At 38.5% G+C, this 17,234-nt stretch overlaps 1 protein-coding gene across 9 annotated transcripts in view; it reads left to right on the top strand.

Annotated features, from left to right (window-relative positions):
- The window catches only part of sgip1a (SH3GL interacting endocytic adaptor 1a), a 79,836-nt gene that overhangs the window by 48,536 nt on the left and 14,066 nt on the right, over nucleotides 1–17,234 (top strand). For 5 of the 9 annotated variants that reach the window (XM_042514755.1, XM_042514775.1, XM_042514750.1 and 2 more), the window contains 12 exons: nucleotides 607–670; nucleotides 1,460–1,484; nucleotides 2,205–2,267; nucleotides 2,769–2,832; nucleotides 3,911–4,089; nucleotides 6,958–6,966; nucleotides 8,755–8,766; nucleotides 10,113–10,134; nucleotides 10,246–10,330; nucleotides 12,202–12,287; nucleotides 14,854–14,934; nucleotides 16,706–16,780. In XM_042514755.1, the coding sequence (XP_042370689.1) occupies nucleotides 607–670; nucleotides 1,460–1,484; nucleotides 2,205–2,267; nucleotides 2,769–2,832; nucleotides 3,911–4,089; nucleotides 6,958–6,966; nucleotides 8,755–8,766; nucleotides 10,113–10,134; nucleotides 10,246–10,330; nucleotides 12,202–12,287; nucleotides 14,854–14,934; nucleotides 16,706–16,780 (765 nt within the window). The remainder of the gene's footprint in view (nucleotides 1–606; nucleotides 671–1,459; nucleotides 1,485–2,204; nucleotides 2,268–2,768; nucleotides 2,833–3,910; nucleotides 4,090–6,957; nucleotides 6,967–8,754; nucleotides 8,767–10,112; nucleotides 10,135–10,245; nucleotides 10,331–12,201; nucleotides 12,288–14,853; nucleotides 14,935–16,705; nucleotides 16,781–17,234) is intronic. The other 4 variants (XM_042514762.1, XM_042514795.1, XM_042514768.1 and 1 more) reach the window with 4 other exon arrangements.

Below are 17,234 nucleotides of genomic sequence, written 5' to 3'. Positions count from 1 at the left end.
TTTTCTTAAGGGTAGAGCACACTTTCTCACATGTTGCTTCAACAATGCAGTCAGTGAACAGCTCCATTAGAGCAGCTGTTGATCTGTTGCCTTGGTCAAAGCCACACTGTCATATTTATAGTTGATGTGAAGGGACAGTGAGTGTTGTTGAATTCATCAGCTGAGTCAGCACATAAGGGATGTCCCCTGCTTTCTCTAGCTTTATGGGTTGAGATTTTGTATATGATCAGCGGTGTGACCAAACAGCAGGTTCCTCTGTGCCCACAGCTCTCTAAGATATTCTTGTTAAATTCTTGGCGCATTGATTTTCTCAGTGCTAATGATTTTTCCATTCCACAAAAAATGCCTTGAGGATTGCAAGGCTGTCCGTCCATCTGCGATGACCATGAACACATTTTTAGTTCGGAACAACAGTGTTTGCTTTTAACAGTGACGCAGCCAGTCACTCAATAATGCATAAAAAATGTCACCGTTAATCTCTTGGATGATAGATGCAGCATAGCTGACCCTACCCTTTAACCCACCCACAGACACCATCTTTTTGTCATGTCTTTGGTGTCTCTTCATGCAATAATTTGCCATTTTTTTCCTGTATTTTCTTCTCAGGATTGAAAAAACGTACCAGGAAGGCCTTCGGGATACGGAAGAAAGAGAAGGACAATGACTCCACGTAAGTCCTTACCTCCCTCGTAGTTTACTGCGTGAACATAGAGCACATCAGTTGCTCCACTGTTTAAAGTACAGTGGTGCAGAAAGTTGGCTGAAACCTCTGAATTTGAGTTATTTTAAGAAGGAAAAAATGTATAGCAGCAGGTCTTGCATATACATTAAAGCAGAATAAAAGGATTAGCCTAGATTTACAGGATTAGTATTAAGTGCAGGTTTCGTCAAATCAGTGTGTGCAAGCTGCTTCCCTTGACCATGCAAAGTTTAAGAGTCTACCAATCAGTTATGTGCTACAGTGGTGTATTCTGTGTTGTTTGTATTAATGGATCTATTAAAATCCAAGTATGAATCCTGTATGACATGTTATTATGGATCTACAAAATAATGACCATTCTTAATCTATAATATCCCTTAATTGATGCTGTCTGAACTTATAAAAATACAACGGGATCAAAATGAGACATAATGGACCACCAGTTAAATCACTTCAAGTACATGGTTGACTTGTAGAATCTTTGTAAGCATAGTGGTTTTCCAGCTAGTTTGTAACTGTGCATGAGACACTTAGACTTCCTGTAAAAGGATTGTGTGCTGTGATATCAGTGAGAACGTGATGTGTGAGTGAATAAGTGTTTGGATATGGTGCCGTGAAAAGGTTTTCCTTGAATACCCCCTTTTTAAATATTTCGACTAGACTAATTAGCAAAAGCACTTGATTTTAAAATGAAGAGCTCACATATTAAGTGACTTTTATGCTCTCCTTTCTTCTCTCTGCGTCTGTATATTCTCACAGGGGGTCCCCAGACAGAGACGGTGGTGTAAGTAACAGAAAATATTTAATATAAATCAGCCAATTGATTCATTTGTAAATTACAATTCACTCTATGTGTGAATTAAAGGAGAAAATCAAGTCTGGTGATTGTGAAGTACATTATTTATTTTCTGTTCTTTTTACTTGCCAGGAACCCCAAGAGGTTGAATCGGTACTGAATTCTAGTCTCTAGTCCTTTGGAGTAGATTAATATCTAGAATAGTTAGTCTAGAGCTTAGAGGTTAGAACGGTTATAGACATCGCAGTACGTTCATCTACTTAGTCAGCCACCAGTGTTGCTGTTTCAGCTATCGTTTCATTAGCATGCTCTCTGAGGGGAAATAAAAAATAAACCAAAAGGGCAACGGGATATTCCCCAGAGTCCTTTGGGGTAGCTCGGAGAAACCCGAATCTTGAAATATTATCCAGTGCTGTTGGACAATTTGCAGCATGTTGGATAATAACAAATATCATTATCATTACCAGATCATTAGTGACCAAGCAGAGAAAACAGAGAATAAATTACAGCCTTGTAAAAGGGAAAATAGGAAACTGAGACAGTCAAACATGACATGACCTCCAGAGTACACGGTTTATTGGGCAGAATTAGCTGCACCATAGTTTCACTGAACAGTAGAAACACATGCAGTGGTAGCACAGTAGTGCAGAATATACTGTACCTTCACTGTCTGGTGGGATTTAAATCAAACTGTCTCTTTCTTCTCAGTCTCAGAGGAAGACCAACGGGGCCCCTAATGGCTTCTACGGTGATATCGACTGGGACAGATATGTAAGTAATAGGATTATTATTTCGTGCTGATTTTAAACTGTATTTTGACTTGGTTGCCACAAACTCACTGCCGCTTTGTTTTCATCTGCACCGAATGAGCTTATAGTATTGATCTGTGTTATTGTAAAATCAATGTGCTATTGACAAATTTGTGAACTACGCATGTTACAGTGGTTTACAGATAGTAAATCAAGTCAATGGGTATAACTTTTATCACTTGCAACATTATACTGCTTACATTTTAGATTCAGATTATGATTTTTGTCAATATACATTTGGGCATGTTTCATTAGGCAGGGAACCCAGCGTTTGTTAGTGCTGGAAGTCTCAGTAGAATTTATCGTCTGTATATGTCAATTGGAGCTTAAATTGTAGCTTAATTAACTTACAGTACTCTTTGAAGGGATGTTGTTTTGTTCATTAGCATTTTATTGACAGACAACTAATGTCACTGCACACACACCTTTAAAGAGATTTTTACTGTTCCTGTTTGTGTTTCAGAACTCTCCTGAGGTTGATGATGAGGGCTACAGCATCAGACCTGATGAGGAGTCCGAAGAAGGAGATATCCTCTCTGCACTGCTTGATTTTTTTCATCTGATAGCATTAATATGTCTTATTTTTCTATGCCAAGTTACTTTGGCTCACCAAAGATGGATTGCTTCCATTGTTAGTACAGGGTTTGTTAAATGGTGCTCAGTGATTGGCGATCAGTTTGTGTCGTCTGCTGAGGCTGCCAAATCAGCGGAAAAACAAATCTATGTGAGCAAATATCCTCATGTTTTAAGTGAAATCCATGCACACACAAAAAAATGCTGCTTGACGTGCAGTGATGACAAAGTGCGTCAGCTGCTTATCAAAGTGTAAAAATATCCAATTAACAAAGATCTAAATAAAACTAATAAGGCGCAGCACATAACGCAGCGACAGAAGAATGAGTCATTGATGCACCAGACATGAGCAGGAGGTTTCAGAGAGGTGTTTGAGAAAAGCCTCATAAAGTCTTTGTGAAGCATGAAAATATCACTCTAATCAATAGACTGTTTCCCCAGACAATTATCTCATATTGAGCAGAGGGGATGCTCTGTTTGTTACAAAGGTGATACTGTTATCATCACTTTGCAATTACCTCCTCAGAAGGTTTAGAATTTGATGTGATTTAGAGGGACATACATCCCCATCTTGTGGGTAAGCATACACCAAATTTAAGTCAATATTTGTTTTAGGTCTTGGTTAGAACTGCTCTACCTGTCTGTTCATTTCCCAATAACCTTTAGGTTTCACTCCGTACTCTACTTTATCAGCCTTGCACAGAGATCATTTTTGTTTCTAAAGCAATAAAACCATAATTGAACACTACAAAATTAAATGGTTTGAATCACAACTATAGATTATATTAATTAGAAACTAGCGAAATGATTTAAAAGTAGAAACCAAAAAAAGGATTCATAATTGTTAAAAGCATTTTTAAAGAAATTGTTTTTAATTTTAAGGCAAGACAAAGGCTAGTTTCACCATGGGTGTAGTTCCTAAATTTATTACCACTTACACAATCACATAATGGCCCTTTAAAAAATCGTGAGTCGATTTTCAAAATGATGGTCGGAGAAAGGTAACTTTGCTGTTCCTTGACACTGCAATACTACCCACCAACAAGAAGCAGCACTTCTTTTCCTCTGATGAGTCGGAAGGAGAGGAAGACCACAGGAAAAAATTCAAAATCAAGATCAAGCCTCTGCCAGCCGATCGTGTGGTGGCAGTGCCCTCAGTCGACGAGCTCAAGGCCTCCATAGGCAACATAGCCCTGTCCCCATCTCCAATGGTGAGTGGCTCTGACGTCTCCGCCCTCTCACTGCTGGCTCTCATTAATGAACGGCTGTTTATGAGATGTTGAGATGGTCATAATGTGCATGTGTGTATCACTTTTGCTTCTCATCTTAACGTGAAATTTTTTTGTGCGCGTGGTAGCTGTGATGTGTGTCGTTTATCCTACTAAGGTGCTGCATGTTATGTGTGCTAGTAAATACTGAACTAACTTGCTCTTCAATATATATTCTACTTTATCCCGCTGTTTTGTTTCAGTCATTGATTAGAACTTTAAATGGGTCACCACATCTCTTTTCTCAGGTCCAACAAAAGTACAAAAGTAGTTTGTTTTCATGAGCGGGTATGCAACAGTACATGATGTTTCTACTGAAATCATAATTCATTTCCTTGTGATAAGTGACATCAGTGGATTTATATGATAGGTTGAATTCGACATAGGTCATTTTTGACCCTTATCATATTTGGTTACTGCTGCCAGCAAACTCACTTTTCACCCGTTGGTGTTGTTTAACACGAGCCAGATGTCCCACCATGACAGAAACCGCAGAATAGCAGAGTGTGAAGCTTTTTATTTGAAGTGATGCAGCTTAGTTAATGAGTCCAAATTCAAGCACACATCCCCTTCACATAGCCTATAATCAACAGTGGGACTCCAAAACAGGCTTCGGCCTCCCTTGCGTACCAAAAATTCCTTTCTTCTTCAGTTAGGCCAGTTAGCTTGGGTGTCTGCTTTGAATAATTCAGGTAGGAAAGTGAGGCACAATGAACTGGTGTGTCAGTCTCCCGTACAGTGAGATTGCTTGTGGTTATATGAGCTTCTGGACTCAATAATTTAATCCAGCCTCCCTGTGTGTTTACCTACTGACTCTGTAAACCTGATCAGGTGTGAAGGTCTCTCCATGCTAACAATGATAAGACACAGTCGTTTTTAACACAATTTGCTTTACAACCAACGCTGAAGTGATTAGTCGCTCTACAGAAAATGAATGGACAAGAATTTTGGTATTGTTTCATTGAACTCATTTATTTGGGAAAGATATACTAGCTATTTAACGGTTGCTGATTCTAGATTCTTATATTTGAGAATTTGCTGCTTTTTCTTATTGACCATTGTAAATTGGATATATTTTATTTTTGGACTATTGGTTGGCACACTCAAATCCATGCAGAAATCATGTTTACTATGCAAGCTTTCGGTCAGAGATCATCTTCAAGGCATAACCTTGATAATGGCTAATAACAATTCAGCTCCAGCACTTCAGTCTAAGTCCAAATACCAGGTGAGCAGTGTTTTTCCAAGATTTGAAGACCATTGGTTAGACAATAGAAGGACTTTTAGGACATCCAGGTGTGAGGATGTTTTTTCCTAGACTGGGAAAAGTTATCTGAAATAATTCCCCTTACAATACGTACTCTACCCATACTCCCATACCATTTAGTGGGCCAGAAAAATATTGAGTATGTCCCAATACAAAGTATGCCAAGTGCAGTATGCCTAAAATACCAGTATGTTTGACTGCATCCAGTATAACTTTTAGCAGAATGTGAGCCAGCAAGCTTTTCTGGCTTTCTGACCAACAATCCCCAACGGAAGATACCTCAGATCAACTGAGCTGCAAACAAATGACAACTTGACAGGAGGACATAACGGTTCAATAATAATGACAGAGAAATGCACAGCCTATTTCCAATCGTACATGGTGTTTTTATTTATTTCCAACGTAACTGATATATAAAATAGAAGGTCAAAGTTCAGGGCACAAATTTATGAGGAAGTAGTATGTCTCGATAGTGTGCATACTACACGCAACAGTAGAAGCAGTACCTACTAAAAGTGGAAAGAAAACGTAGGTGATTGGGAATGCACCCATAAAAATTAATCTAATGCAGTCAAGTCACCTGAATGTTAACTAAAATAAAAAGCCTGTAGTTGTAATAATAAAAGTGCCGCCTTCCCCTCCGCCAGTTCAAATTAGCATCACGTTTGCCTGGGCACAGCTTTTCCCTCACACATAAATTACATGAGTCACACAGTCACTCCCAGTCCCTGGCAACTCTGGGTAACCTTGGCTATGGACTGACAATAAAATGGTCTGATGAAAAGAGGAAGAGGGGCCAAGTGTTAACAGGCCTCCAAAAGCAAACACTACTTCTTTCCACTTTTTTCTAGTTCTGCTTTTCCTTAAATTGATCCAGTAAAACTTTATTCCCAGACTAAAAAATGTATGCCTCAGCTCTAATTTTCAAAAACAAGACACATGCTCGACAAGAGCCCCCAGCCATTTGAATATCACCAAGATTCCCTCAACTAATAACCAAGGCTCTACACTGTAATGCCCTTGCTCTTGGATTTCTACATGTAAATTTGACATTTCATTTACAAAACCTTGACAAGCTCTTACTCCAGCTTTTTTAAAAAAAACCCTGAAACACATATTGAGTATTATACATTCCAAGATACAGAGTGTCGTATTTAGCATGAGCTTAATTTCTGCTGTAATATTTGGCATATTCTGCATGAATTATGCATATGTACACAAGTTTATGAGAGGGACAAGATTTTAAGAGCTTATTTTACATAAGGCCTTCGCCAGTATTTGGTGTTCACATCATGTTAGGAGGAGTAGTGGGTAATGTGTAGGTGGAGGGCTGAAGGGAGCCATAGTACTATGCTGCTTTATCAGTCTGTGTTAATGATTGCAGCTGATTTAAATGGCTGCCTACTTTGTACACTTATGTTTTGCTTTGCCAGCATTGATATACTTTCCCCACTAGTCTGCTAACTATCCCACCTCCTCTCTTCTTTTCATTTCTCTCCTATCTCTTGTTGTTTTGCTGCCTCTAATGATGCTAACCTCTGTAGAGAAGTCCGGTAAGCCTTTGCTTTGCGTGCACCTGTGTCATATATCTTTTTTTTTTCTTGTTTGCTCTTTTCTGTTTGCTCATAAAATCTGTGTTGCTAGAAATACACCCATGAATAAAGCAACATATCATTCTAGTGTGTAGCTGCTATTGGTGTTGAAAGTCCAGCATTTATAGGGCAAATGTCCATTGTGATGTGATTCCTCTTTCGTGTGAGTGTGTTTCATTGTGGTGTATATAGGCAGATTACTGTATGTGCATGTGTGTGACTGCTCAGTATTTTCATGGCACGTGTTGATTTGTTTTCCTTGGTACTTGGTGTACAAGAGGGCTGTCTTTTAAGTTATTTTCCGCTGAGTAAGACGTCTTAAATCTGATTTTAATTGGTTCTGGAGTCTTGAGCTCCCAGCTCTTGGTCAAAATGACATGACTGCAAGCAGTAGAGGAGGCAAAGAAAAGGTCAGGGAGGGTGTTCAGATATTAGAAACTAAAAGAATAGGTCTAGCGTCCCATATTAATCCTCAATTATCCCATTTTTAACTAGCATTTCAAACAGAAAGACTCAATTTGGCAGGCTACAATCTCATTTTTCTGTTGAATTCTTCACATTTCATGTAGTAGACTACGCAGAGTCCCCTGAGGCGAAGTCAGTCACTTTACAGCCCAGCTCAGCTCTCTGTTCAGATATGACATGCCTCAGTTACAAAATGTTTCATTTCTCTAGCACCAGAGGCAAAGGTCCACTGTTCAATTTAAAAAAAGTGAAACAGAGAAAGCAGTTCTTCTGATACTTTTACATTTTTTGATTTCAAATAAATCACATTTTTGTTTGGAGCGGACCGATTTTTAACATCAGCATCATCTGTACACAACTATGTGTGTTTTAAAGAGCAATGATAGTCCCTGACAGAAGCTGAAAGGTCACGGTGTGCGACTCTGAACACTTCCTGTTATTCTTCCTGTTTACATAGAGCAGGACGATGATGATTGGTTATGACATACAGTGTTTGAGCTGCGTACTGCACCAATTTACCCAATGAAATGAATCCCTTCCACCAGCACGTCCCACCCCCTTGTTGCATCACTTTAATCACTCATGGCTCACTGCACAACTGGAACAAGCACAAGAGTGAGGGATGCAGGAGAGAGAGGGTTGATGCGAGACGGAGGGGAGGCAGGCAGATGGAGGGATCTTAGCAGAGATGAAAGAGACCAAGGGGGCAGATGGGAGACTTGAAAGGAAAATGAAAAGAAACTTTAAGGGACTAGATGGCAAAAAATGACATCTTTTAACATAAGATATCAAATAAAAGGTGAAAAGATAAAGATAAAAACAAGTGGAGGGGAAGAGGGAGTTGATTGATGCGGCTCTATAAGACATTTTGGATGATGTCCAGTCACAGCAAGTTTACAATTACATAAGAGATTTGTAAACCTGATTTGAATTGCCACACTTCTCACCATTAACAGAAGAAGGGGATGTAGGTATGAATACAAACACACAGATTAGTTTGAGGAAGTCATCCTCAGATGTTTCCTGACACCCACTTGCCTAATAACTCAGCTAAAACTGAACTGTCAGCATTTATGCTCAGGAAAACGTTACGCCACAAAAGTTCAGCTCACAAAATCAAAGAGAGATGAGAGAGCAACGCCCTCTTTATGGACATTTCATCGTCCTGCTCCCCAAATCTGACTGATCAGGCCAAAATTCTTCTCCTCATGTATGATGTCTGCTTTACTGATTTGTCACTCTCTGACCAGGTGTCTCTTCTCTCTTCCTTTTTGCTGGTCACAGAGACGTAGTCCGGTAAGTGTCCTTCTCTTCCGTCCCCATGGGGTCAGGCTCAAATATGTCACAGGGGTCTTGTGCCCTTTTGCTCCTCACCTTGTCCTGGGTGTCAGTTGAATGAGGAAGAAAATGCGTCAGTGGGTTCAGTGGCTGAGGCGACGGGTCAAAACTGTTACCTAATTTGTTTTGACTTAAATATTTAAACATATAAATAATATATTTATTCCCAGATTTTCAAGATCACTGGTGTGCTTGTTTTTCATCTTGAATGGCTTCATGCTTGGTCTCTGTAGTGGGAGAAAATTTGCACTTTTGACAGCTGGACCCTTTGATGTCTTACTTCAGTCACTCCCCATCGTCGTGTCTTCTCATCTCATTTGCTCCTGTCTCTCCTCCCTCTCTCTCTCTGCCCTTTGCCTTTTTTGGCCTCTTGTGTCCCTCATGTGGTGAATTCATACATATCCTCGAACTCACAAATACACATGGTGGTTAAGATCACAGCAGCAGAGGCAATATTCTTGTGCTGTTGCCTCTCCAACAACAGAACTCATTTCTCTTTCAACTTTCATAGGCTCCAACTTTATCAGCCCGACACTCTCTGTAGTACCAGGAGTGGCTTCTTAAGACTTGAAGAGCATGTTTTGAAACCTTTCCAATTTTTTTTTCCTGGGCTTTGATTTATTTATTGGAGTATCATACTTCCCTTAATTTAAACTGTATCCCTATATGTTTGCTGTTTGATTGATATACAGTAGCTGCGGAATCAATTTATAAAAACTCTTGCTACATATTTCACAAAATTTGAGCTGTTCGATGAATCACTTATAAACTATAAGAAATGTCATTTACAGTGCCATCAAAGTGAGTATTAACAGGAACTGTAGTTGATCATTACAAAAGAAAGACTATATTGCTGCCAATAAAATGCACCTGGACATAGAAATAAGAAATGTTATGGCTGGTGGCCTAACAGTTTGGGCACTGACTTCAGGCTGCAGTGTCCCTGGTTTACCTCCAGCAGCTGACCTTTGTTGCATCCCATTACCAATCTCTCCCCTCATGTCCTCTCATGTCTCTTCTGTCTGCTGTCTAATAAAGGCAAACGTCTTCCTGTAGTGCAACCTTTCCTGTACCGCAGTGGTTGTGTATTAGTAATGCCCTACTGGTGTATAGCTTTTAGCTGGGGAGATACTTCCACTGGTCTCGTCAGATTAAGTCAACCTGTGGCTTAATGTCTTACTCTGACCTTACTGCACAAACAGGTTTAATTTTTAAATAAGTTTTCACTGTATTTGTAATTGTTGTACATAAAGCGAGCTGTAATGTTAGATGCTGATTTTAATCTAATTTCTGCCTTGTTACAGGGTTTGAAAAGGAACACTTCCAGTAAGTATCAGTCTTGTAGCACCTTCAGCCAGGTTCATTTTTAATTATGTGAATTACAGAGAATGTGGTGTAAGAGTTGCATGTGCTAAACTGATTTAATGATGGCTCCAGGCGAGGAGATTGCCAGACCGAGACGTGTCGTGACTACTTTACCCACTGTGGCCCCCACACCAGCTCCAGCTCCACAACCCCCCAGGTATGCAACACACTGGCAAAGGACAAGCCATTGCCACTCGATGTAAAAGTGCTGTGTGTATCGTACTGTATGTGTCACTGCTGATCCTTTTGTCTGTAAAGGGCATGGTGCTGCATAATCTGTAATCTGTATATATTTACACTGGGATACACACATGTAAAAAAAAAAAAAAAAAAAAGGAAATTTCTCTTGTTGTACTGCACACAGTTTTGAGTAACAGTATCTGGTTTTATTTGTGCTGAGACACTGGCTCGCTTTATTGCTTTGTATCATTAAAAATGTGTTGTAAAGCAGTGCCGTAGGTCTGTTTAGTCCTGCATCCTTTTGTCACATGGTGCAAATGCTGTGCACAAAAGAATGGAGGTGATGGCAGTGGTGATGTTCAAGGCAGGTTACAGTAATGACATTACAGTGATGACTTAACATTTAATAATTTATCGGTGGCAAAATGTTACATGTAGCTCAATTTTAATCAGGAACTGCACGATAGTTTTCATCTTGGAAGTCAGAAGTGTCATATTTTGAAGTAATTACCAGTAATTACCAGTGTGGAGCTTTCAAATGTCAGCAGCAAGCATCATTAGGACTTTTTGGGAGTTTGGTCAGTGTATCCAACCATAATTTATTCTGTCATGGTCTGATGAACTGGGGATTTAAATCACATCAATCAGTAGACCATTAAATTTATGCACCTATTAGTTAGGTGCAAACTGGAATTTCCAATCAAATGCTTTTCACCTAATTTGTTGACTCATTAAAAACCTACATATGACTTAAGGCTTTCTAACATCTGGTGCAGCTGTCTTGCCTGGTTTCATTGAGGAGGGACCCTATCTGGGATTTGGAGTTACTGTAGTATTAACTGAAATGTTTATACCAGCGATAAATATTTGAAAAAGCCTTGATATCATGGAGAGAGGGGAGCTTCTTTGGGTAGTACTGCTGATATAACCAACATGGTAAGTCGTGCGTCTAACATTATGGCTGATAAACACAACAAAATTTTGTTTAGATTTTGTCCAACCTTTGTCATCCCACTAAAACATAAGAAGTTTGAAACAAACATTATGTTTATTCTGCTGGAGGGCCACTTGAGGCTTCAGTGAATCTGCAGAGCTGTCACGGTGTTTATCGACTCAACAACACTTTGTGTGCTCTGGGAACATAAACACATGTTCTTCTAGCATGAATGCTTCTGTTTATAGTTGCATTCATAGTTATTCCTCTATATATCTTTTTTGTGGTTTGTGAGAATGCTATTTTAGAGCCCATATATCTGTATTTGTTATGCAAAAATGATATGCAAGTGCAGTTTTGTGCAACTTGATTATTTGTTATTACTTCACTTTGACATCAGTCATTAGTTAAACAACCTTTCAGTGTCCTGCATTAGTAGTTTTTGACCTCGCTCTCTTTATCACTACATATTCTACCTCTAGAGTCCATCGTATGCGAGTTACAGCACAATCTTCATAGTTACATATCTGAAAAATTACTGAAAATCAGTTGTATTTGTGATACATCTGAAGATATTTATTTATTTTTTTGGATTACCCATTGCCCTCAGCCCAAAAAGCCCAAAACAAAACAAAAAAACCCAACAACTGTATGTTCAGCCACATTTTCAGAGTAGTACGGTGTTTTTGGTACATTCCCATTTATTTCTTAAAATCTAGGCATTGGTATTAAGATAAAGTAATGTTTATCCACATAATAAGTGGGATAAGTGTGTTAAAATGTATTTTACTTGTACCATGATATGATGACTGAAGCTAAATTTAGTATATATGTACAGTGTGGCTTTTTCCTAAAATGACCTTCTATAACTGTTGAGTCACACAAGTCTCACATTGTCCTTTTGTTTGTTCCAGCAGTCAACAAACACCAGTCTCTGAAGACACCACAGCCTTATTTGGGCCTCCTTTGGAAACAGCCTTTGGAGAACAGAAAACTGAAGGTAACCCTCATCCCTGTGTCTTTGTCACTCTGTGTTTCTGTCTCTTTGGGTCTCTCTGTGCCCGTCTTTGTGTCTGTTGTTAGAATACATCCGTGTTGACGGTTGTTACCAGTGTTGTTTTTTTGTCTGTGATAGCAACACAATGAAAAAGGTTTTCTGAGCACACACTTATTGTCTTTTTAAGGCTGCCAGCTAAGCCCTGCTTGGCTGTCATAGCAGATATCCTCTCTCTCTCTCCCCCTCCCTCTCACCTATTTCTTTAACATTGTTGTTCTTCCCCCAGGCTCACTGTGCAGTTGTGGCTTCTCTCTATCTGTCTGTGCTAAGGTCAAAGTTGAAATTGGCACTGGCGGGGTCATTTTCACGTGCACAGTGCAGCTTGTTTATACGCAGACTCTGCTGCCAACCAATCCAGTTGGACTTACTGATACAGGCTGTGGGAGAGCTCTTAGCTGTTACGCAACTGCCATGTCAGGCATAACTAACATCAGCGCTACACACTCCCTTTTATACATTCATTCAGACAAATAAAACAGCTAGGTGTGAGTGATAACCAGTAAAATTTTACTTTCTTACTCGTAGTTTTATTTTTTACAAGACCATAAAGAGTAGGAGTGGGTGATATAGATATAGACATTATTTTCCTCCTGGTATAATTTTACACTCAGTTTCATGTCAATTGGGTACACCTTGCTAAAAATAATAGTCTAAAACAGTATTATATAATACTACCCTCATGGGACTCATAAAGTAATGATCAGTTTCTGCTGAAGACAGACTGCTTTTGAGCGATTCAAATGTGTTGTCCACTTCATTCATATTAATGATAATAGATGTATTATTCACTCTGTTGTCGGTTCATAAGGTGCGCCTTCTCAAAATTCTAATACAGCAGTCATGCAATAAATGTGCTGATTTAACTTAATGGTAATTTTGGAGGATGTATTGAGGTGCTGTTGAACTGTATTGCACCGTACAGAGAGGTTTTTGTGTTATTTAGCCTACACTCATTGAAGTATATTCGGGCTCAGCTGAAAACTTGGGGGATCTGGAGGCATGATTCCCAGAGAGATTTTTTGCCTCCATGTATGTCAGCTATAGACACTATTTTCAAGCCACTTGAGGTGATATACAGCCTAAAAGTCTGTATAGTATTTAAGAAAACATTTGTGAGTTGCAAAGGAAAAAAATCTTCCTGTAGAACCTACATATTTTGTATCTAATTGTTCTCCAACTGTCTTTATAGTTTTGAAACCATAACTTTAACAAATGTTAAAGACAAGTAATTTTCAAATCTGACACCAAAAGAAATGCTAAATTTGTCTGATTTTACGATTTGTAAGTTAAAAAAACAGGTAGGATAGGAAATTAGCATAAACAGGATTATTAATCTTGAAACCTATTTTTGTTATATTAGGCCAGAGTTCACATAATTAATATTTAATTGACAAATCTACTAAATTTGAAAACATGCCATAATAATTTGGGCTGCCCTATTTGCAAGTGAAACCAAATAATGCCAAGTAAATGTCATTGTTTCATTCACTGAATTAATTCACTGTTTAATTCACTGAATTGAATATGAGGCCAACAGAAGAACACAATTATATTAGATTTCTTTAGCAAAAAGCATAGAAGGATAAACAACATGGGCATTTATTTTTGTCTTAAAGCCTCAGAAGCCAACCCCTGCTCTGTTACATAACTGCAGCCTTAAAAATGACCATAAAGTCAAATCAGAACCTCTCCAAAACAATCTCCACAAAACAAACAAGCAAATTCAACATTCCCACCTTCACGAAATTCTGATTTATTGCAGGACTGTTGTTTTTGACCTCTTTAGTTCTGTTATATCTAATACACTACAACATGGTATTAATAATATAAATTCTTGGTAAATGCATGATGGGGAGGTGGTTTTTGGGAAATTCAGTGAATTAAAGGCCTGAAAAATCAAGGTGATTCATCACTTTAATACAAAAACCCTGTAAATCCAGTATTTTCATAATAGTGTCTTGCCTTAGTTTGACATTTAGCTTGGTATAAACAGTATTTCAGAATATCTTACAGTTAACTAAGCTCTGATACAATATATTGTCATGTTGCCCAACCCTTTTAATGTGGGCTTAGGCGCCATGTGATTTGTTATTAAGACAAGTGGTTAGGTTTGTGTCAAGCTAATTTTAACATAGTCAGGTTAATGGTAAAGGTAATAATGAAACTTTAGCTTTCATATTGAGTTTCATTATATTTAATTCATAAAATGGTAATGCTATTATACTATTGCAGAATTTGTTATTTCCAAGTCACAAAGGGTCTTTGGGAGATTGGTGGATTTGCCTTTGTCACTTTTGTGTACTAAACCCTGTATCCCGCTATTCCAGTGGCACTGAATGCAGTTTGCTGCTGAGGCTGGAAATCTGTTTTCTCTAATGAAAGACTTTATAGACATACTGATCTCTACTGTTTCCCCTTTTGCACCTGATGCTTTTTTAAAATTCCAAAAATCAGAAACCCTTTTGGCTCTGATGCTGACATGGCCTGTTCTATCCTCTCCTGAACTTAGTGGGTTTCTCTGAGTCCGATGCGTGGGGGGCTCCTCTGTCAGAGCCTGAATCCTCTTTGACAAGATCCTTTCCCACAGGAAGTAAGTTTTATAATTCCCTGCATATTGTGCCGTACTTCTTCTTCTCTTCCCTGGAATGACTGATCCATCAGCTCACCTCATGAACCTCATCATCATCAGACTAACAAACAGTCCTGCAAACTGACCTGATCAAACACTTGTGTGGCAATAAAACTCTGCTTGTCTTTATAAACAGCCAGCTTTACCTGTTTAATTTCATCAGCCATTTTACAACCAAATAATTCAGCGTCGGTTGTAGTTTATTATGGGAGAGGTCAGTACCTGTCTCCCATTCTGCACCACCTCATCCTCCCCCGCTGCCTCCTCTTTGCATTTGGCATGGTGGTGACTGAATGTGCTGTTCTGCATGGTTGATGCTTTGTGAAATGATCCCTTCACCTCAAGTGGTTGTGGCTGTATTTGGCAGGTGTGGTGATACCTGTCATGTATGGATCCAAAGTTTCAAAGCTTTTGTTACTAGAATTTGTGTGTTATACACTAATATACTGAAAGAATGCTTTTTTTCAGCATTGTATACAACCTACTATAGGTTTTCAGCAACATAAAAAACCATTCAATTTATACAAACATTGCCTATTCAGGAATGATTGATTTCGATTAGGAAGTACTCTGTTTAAACAGAATCTGTAGGCAACTGTTCAAAATTTTGGTATCAGACATGTCCTGGTTTGTCCAATCACATTTGAATGAGTTTTGGTCGCACACAGGTAGATAGTCCATATGGTGAACAAAAAAGGCAGAATACATTGGCCAAAATGTGATCTCAGAACCCATTGGCTATCATCTTGGCCCAGCTGTTTAGGAGTAATCTGATTGGATTTGGATTTTGGCCCTCCAATAGGATTAAATCTTGAAAATAAGTTGTTCAGAAGAAAAAAAGGGATTATGAAATAGGATTAGATTGTATAATCAAATCTTGGCTTTGTTCTGGATCAAAACTTCAGTATGTGTTGTTACAAACTTTTTTGTTAGGATTTGAATACCTTTGATCCCAAAAAAATCTGGATTTTCCTAATCCCATCAGAATGGTGGATTTCAGGAACAAAATTTAATATATATATATATTTTGTTTTGATCAACTATATCTAGATCAATGTAGGATTTGCTCTTGATTTGTTTACCAGTTACGTTGATAGAGAAAACGAAAGTCTGCTGATTTAGCCTTCCAGTACAAAACTTAAATTAAAAAACAAAAAAAGGATGTTGTCTCCATAAAAAAAACAAACAAATCTGTCAAAATCAAACAAAAATTATTTAAAGATATAATCTTGAAGATCTGTTTCATTTTTTTTGGCTGCATGTATGGCAAGAAGTTGTAACTGCAGCCTGTTTGTTGAAAAACTGCCAACATTGTGGTATGTTATCCCATTTAGAGGACCAATTATCCAGATTTGGTAATCTTGAAAAGTTTTTTTGTGATTCAATCCAGTGTTGCTTTGAATTTACAGCAAAAAACTAAGATGTATTAGCCGATCCTGGACAGCAAACCATTGTGTTTTGAACAACTGGGCCCCGATCATGATTTAACTTTGTACTTAGTTTTTTCAAATATATCTCTATTCATATGCTTATATTTGGTAATAGAGATTATGTTAAATGTCTGGACCTGTCTCAAGTTGCTAACTGAACTGTAAACAATAAGCGGCCAGCAGAAGAGGAAGTCTTTATCATCATCAGTTTAGAGCCACTGGATTCCCATATTGATTAGGCAGTAATCTCCTGGAATTACCTGTCAGGATTATTTATTATTGCGCTTATAATTTTATTGCAGCTCCACCTCCGCTTCCCCCCAAGAATGTCCCGACCTCTCCCCCATCACCGGGCCCTCCCTCTGCAGATGACGCTGGTAAGACGTCTTCTTATCTTCGTTATGTCACACTGTCATATCAGGATAAAATTAACTCCTTCTTCTAAACTCAGAAGCTTCTTTATCTCTAAATTTCTGGCTCTAACGCTCCATCTGTCCATCATTATTTATCTCCATGTGTAAACTTGCTGAGCGCCTTTGACTGATTAAGGCTGCTCCCACACTACCTATGTGTTTTTATCATACCTCTTTTCTTCTCTGTCCCAAACTCTGGGACAGAAATTGAGAAAAGGGCTTTTGGGTATTATGCACCCTCAGCCTGGAATTTGTTGCAGAATGACTTGAAACTCAAGAAGCTGGTGTCGTGATATGTTTTTAAATCTAAAATGAAAGAAGCAGTTCTCTTTTAACTCATAGATAGTTCTCTTTTCATGCATTTTTGTGCTTATGAATTGTATTCTGTCTCCTTTTGTGTCTGCAACTTTGTGTCTTC

The sequence above is a fragment of the Plectropomus leopardus genome, chromosome 3, assembly GCF_008729295.1.
Source record: "Plectropomus leopardus isolate mb chromosome 3, YSFRI_Pleo_2.0, whole genome shotgun sequence".
In the NCBI taxonomy this organism is placed as follows: domain Eukaryota; kingdom Metazoa; phylum Chordata; class Actinopteri; order Perciformes; family Serranidae; genus Plectropomus; species Plectropomus leopardus.
The sequence above is the reverse complement of the archived record's forward strand: the minus strand, read 5'-3'. Positions and strand labels throughout refer to the sequence as shown.